This window comes from Populus euphratica, unplaced genomic scaffold, assembly GCF_000495115.2.
Source record: "Populus euphratica unplaced genomic scaffold, PopEup_1.0 scaffold888.1, whole genome shotgun sequence".
In the NCBI taxonomy this organism is placed as follows: Eukaryota; Viridiplantae; Streptophyta; class Magnoliopsida; order Malpighiales; family Salicaceae; genus Populus; species Populus euphratica.
Window position 1 is genome coordinate 15,289 of NW_011500754.1, and position 5,122 is coordinate 20,410.

Genomic DNA, 5,122 nt, shown 5'->3' on the forward strand with positions numbered 1-5,122 from the left:
TGAATAATTTATCCAGTTGTTTAAACTAGCAGATCTATTTACACAAAAAAAAAATTATAGATTTTATAAAATTTTTCTTTCAAATATATTTTATGTGTCAAAATATATATCTTTATTAAAATTATAACTAAAAATTTAATTACAATTAAAAGAAAATATATATCTTTATTAAACTTATAACTAAAAATTTAATTACAATTAAAATATCTAAAATCTATTATTTACATAGAAATTTATTTTTGTTTTTCAATGTAAACTCATCTACTAGTTTAAATAACAATTGTGAAATAATGGATCAATTTATTATAAAATTTGATTATATATCATGGTTGTGAATCACATCAATTATAATTTTATTATGGTTCACAATTATAATATTTAATTAAATATAATATTTTTAAACTACAATATTAATTAAATATTACTTTATTGAATTATGAAATCCTTAAAATTTTTCCCTGAAAAATCTATGATCCCTTATTACTAAAAATATAAATAATGTGGACCCCATATCTCACACACGCAAGAAAAAACCTTAACTACTAACAACTTTCTATACTACTACAACTACTTAAGTCACTTTCACTGATAATACACATATAGATCCCCTCTTTCACTAGAATCAAGATCTTGCCTTTCTTAAGCAATGTAATTATCATTTCATTTCATTTCAAAATGAGATCTTCATCGAAACTAACCTTCTTTTTGTTGATAACAATCTGGGTTTTCTCTAAAACCTGTAAAGGCCGCGTCTTTACCTTCAAGATGCACCACAGATTCTCTGATTCATTCAAGAATTGGTCAGGTTTGACCAGAAACTGGCCCGAGAAAGGAAGCTTTGAGTACTACGCAGCATTGGCTCATCGTGATCAGATGTTAAGGGGGCGTAGACTCTCTGATGCTGATGCATCTTTAGCCTTTTCTGATGGGAATTCAACCTTTAGAATCAGCTCCTTGGGATTGTATGTTCTTTCAACTTTTTGCGTTTTATTGTCAGTTACTGTCAATTTATTTTTGTTTGTTTTTGTGATTCTTCAATTGGGTTTTAAGAAACGGGTTCTTGTTTCAGTGATTCTTCAAGTGGGTTTTTGAAAAATTTATTGTTTTAGTGATTCTTGAATTGGGTTTAATTTTCCAATCCTTTTGTGGGTGAATGTGTAGCTTGCATTACACAACAGTGGAATTGGGGACACCTGGAGTGAAGTTTATGGTGGCACTTGACACAGGAAGTGATTTGTTCTGGGTGCCTTGTGATTGCAGCAGATGTGCACCTACTCATGGAGCTAGTTATGCTTCTGTATGTATCTCTTCTCAGTTCTTACTTTTATTTGGTAAATGTGATTTTTTATGGAATGTGGCTTTGTTGATTCATCTTGTTTGGCTTTATCTTGTCCCTCGTTGTAGAGTTTTGTAAGTCTTTGTTATCTCTTATTAATTGGATACTAAACTGGAGACTAGAGGTTATTTGCATTTAATCTGTTTGGCAATGCTTAGGTTATTAGACAGCTAAAGGAGCACTTGGTGGTATGATGAACAGTGGCCTATGAATCTAGATGAATGCATTTTTACTGCTTCTATATCAAATGCTATTAGCTGCTCATGGTTGATTTTCTACCATGTGTGACTTATTCTAGCTGGATTTTGAGCTTAGTATATACAACCCAAGAGAGTCATCGACAAGCAAAAAGGTCACCTGCAACAATGATATGTGTGCACAGCGTAATCGCTGCCTTGGAACATTCAGCAGCTGCCCTTACATAGTCTCTTATGTCTCTGCTCAAACGTCTACTTCTGGGATTTTGGTAAAGGATGTTCTGCACTTGACAACAGAAGATGGTGGACGAGAATTTGTTGAAGCGTATGTCACATTTGGGTGAGTTAGTTTGTCTTCTAATAACAATTTTAACACCTTGCCTCGGGATAGCAATGTTCTCTCATCATGCTTGGGGTATAGGTTGAGATGAATATGCAATATGAAATTTGCAGTTGTGGCCAGGTTCAAAGTGGTTCATTTCTAGACATTGCTGCTCCCAATGGTTTATTTGGGCTGGGGATGGAGAAGATTTCTGTTCCTAGTGTCTTATCTAGGGAGGGATTAATAGCAGATTCTTTCTCCATGTGCTTTGGACATGATGGAATTGGAAGAATCAGTTTCGGGGACAAGGGTAGTCCTGACCAGGAAGAGACCCCATTTAACATTGACCCAGCACAGTAAGTGGTAATTTATCCTTTACTTGATGCTGATAGTCTAACATAATTGTCTTGATGGAAGGATAGTTTTTCCCTGACCTGTGTCTGGAACTGTTATGCAGCCCAACCTATAATGTTACTGTGACTCAAGCTCGAGTAGGAACCATGTTAATCGATGTAGAGTTCACAGCTCTTTTTGATTCTGGGACTTCTTTTACATACATGGTCGACCCAGCCTATTCAAGGGTCTCGGAGAAAGTAAGTGCTTCAGAGGATGAAGATTGATTTTGCTAGTCTATCTGAATTACCAAATCCACTACTGAAATTTAGTTCTTATGCTCCTTCACAGTTTCATTCACTGGCACGAGATAAGTGGCGTCCACCTGATCCCAGGATTCCTTTTGAATATTGTTATGATATGAGGTTAGGCATTATAATATAGTGAAATAAAGTAGACATGAAGCCTTATCCATCATCACCTGCCTAGTCTCTATCCTCTGTAACTGTATCCTTTTTCTTGATGATGGGCAGTCCTGATGCAAATGCAAGTTTGGTACCCAGTATGAGTTTAACAATGAAAGGAGGAAGGCATTTTACTGTCTATGATCCAATAATTGTGATCTCCACTCAGGTAATGTTTTACTCTATATCCTTTTACCATGATCTGTGTTGTTTACTGTGGTACTAATAGCAAATAATTTTCCTTTCAAATAATTGCAGAACGAAATTGTATATTGCTTGGCCATTGTCAAGAGCACAGAACTCAATATAATCGGGCGTAAGCATTGCCTTTTTATGTGTTTATAAATAAGAAAATGAACGTGTGTTTCAGTACTAAATCAAATGAATGCTACACTGATTTATAACAGGCACAAGTTTGAATTCTTTTGTGAAGCAGTCCATGGTTTAGGAAAATTATGATTTTCAATCAAGGATAAATTCTAATTTATTTCATTTCTCCTTTTCCTAATCAATACACTAGGAAATTCAACTTCTATTTTTGAAAATAAAAGAATGATATGCTCTTAAATGAATTATATGAATTCTTGATCCTTGTGCAGAAAACTTCATGACTGGTTACCGTGTTGTATTTGATAGAGAAAAACTTGTCTTGGGATGGAAGAAGTTTGATTGTAAGTGTTACTTTCATATATGTTCTGACTGTTAATACATATATAAAATGGCATCACTGAATGGGGAAACTTCTTGCTCTAACGTAGGCTATGATGTGGAGGATTATAACAATTTCCCGCTGCAACCACATGCTTCCATGGTGCCTCCTGCAGTTGCTGCTGGACTAGGTAGCAACTCTAGCACAGGCTCGGCAAAAGAGGCCAGTAATAAATCTCTAAGTTCAATTGCATCTACATATTGCTATGGCCATACTTCTGTTTTCACTAGCTTGATATCAGTCTTCCTTATATGTCTCTTATTATAATCACTGCTCTGTTCATTTATCGGGCCAGTTGTATGATCATTCTTTAGGGTAGCTCTAGATCCTTTAGGTTACAACACCTCTGTATCATATTGATAGAATATCACCACCCCTTTTTGATAATGAGACTATGTAATGCTGCTTTATATAACTTCCTATTGCCCATTTATTCTCTTATTCTAATTACCTTTTATTGACCAAGAATATATGGTCCTACTTTAGAATTTCTTATTGAAAAGGAACAGCTTCCTCTTGTATTGTGTCGAGTTGCTGTACAGAAAACGTGTGCATAGGATGCCTTTCCCCGGTTACCTGCCTGGATAAATATAAAAGGACTATATTGGTTATAGCTATATTTTGGCTTACAAAAGTCTTCAAAATGAAGCAAAGCTTTTGGACTTTTTGATGAAGACATCAGTTTATACAAAGCTCAATTTTAAAATCAGCAGCCTTAAGTCCTGCCGCTGTTTTAGGGTTTAATGACGAGGAATCCTGTTATCAGAAGCCATTTCGATGACCATAAGATATATATATATATATATAGAGAGAAACTAAAAGGCGTGGGGAAATCACTATTCATCCATACCCATTGCATTAATAATCCAGTTTTTTTTTAATTGAATTTTGGTTATGTTGTTTTTGTTAATTTTATTTTTTAATATTGAGATCATTGAAAATTTAATTTATAATTTATTTATTTTTATTTTCATTTTATAAAGTTAGTTTAGTTTTCGGATTTATCGGTGTAATCTAAATGGCTTTGATTTATGGGTTTAGTGGAATTTTTTTTTAATTGAACTTGATTTTTTTATCATTTATTTTTTTCTCACATGGTTAAAAAATTAGTCATTGAAAAGAGTCATGTTATTAAATTTTATAAAATACATAGATTTATTCATAAGTTTGATTGGTTGACTTGATTCGCTGATCTTTCGAGTTTAACTTCTTCTTTTTTTCGATTCTATCCTTGGATTTTGAGTTAATTGGAAATGACAACCTTTTTCAAAAAAATATTGAGATCACGGCTAATTGGATCAATCTTGGCTCTCCCATAACCCGGGCCATAAATTTTATTGGATTTAATAACTTTTTTTATAAGTTATTTTTATTTAATTATATGATAAAAATAAATGCTTGTAAAATTAAGTATCAACTGTAAAATAAACATTTATTTCAAACATTGATAGCCTTAAAGAAAACATGTAGTCTATTTTTTAACCAATCAAATATTAAAAAAAATAGAAAAAATCAATAAAAAAATTTAAAGGAAAAAAAAAAGCATATTTAACTAGTGGGTAACTCGTCAAACTTGTAAATTAGGTAATTTATGCTAGCACGTCAAACATATGAACCAAGTTATAGATTCTATTCAGATTATAATTTTTTAAAAACTATTATTTATTTAACTATATTTTTGTAATCATTTAATGGAAGCATTACTATGCAAGTATCATGCGACTAATGAGACTTTCACAACCTACTAATCTTAAATCATTA

At 32.6% G+C, this 5,122-nt stretch overlaps 1 protein-coding gene across 2 annotated transcripts; it reads left to right on the plus strand.

The window, feature by feature from the left end:
• The first annotated feature begins 576 nt into the window (after positions 1–576).
• Positions 577–3,878, plus strand: LOC105116267 (aspartic proteinase-like protein 1). Of its 2 annotated transcripts, none has more exons than XM_011013544.1 (10): positions 577–962; positions 1,162–1,297; positions 1,635–1,873; positions 1,987–2,211; positions 2,313–2,448; positions 2,540–2,613; positions 2,722–2,821; positions 2,911–2,968; positions 3,252–3,323; positions 3,411–3,878. In XM_011013544.1, the coding sequence occupies exons 1-10, from the start codon at positions 676–678 to the stop codon at positions 3,626–3,628; spliced, it is 1,545 nt and encodes a 514-aa protein (XP_011011846.1). In that variant the 5' UTR covers positions 577–675; the 3' UTR covers positions 3,629–3,878. The 2 variants fall into 2 exon arrangements, with proteins under 2 accessions (XP_011011846.1, XP_011011847.1); XM_011013545.1 differs by having other exon boundaries at positions 1,638–1,873.
• The last annotated feature ends 1,244 nt before the right edge of the window (positions 3,879–5,122 follow it).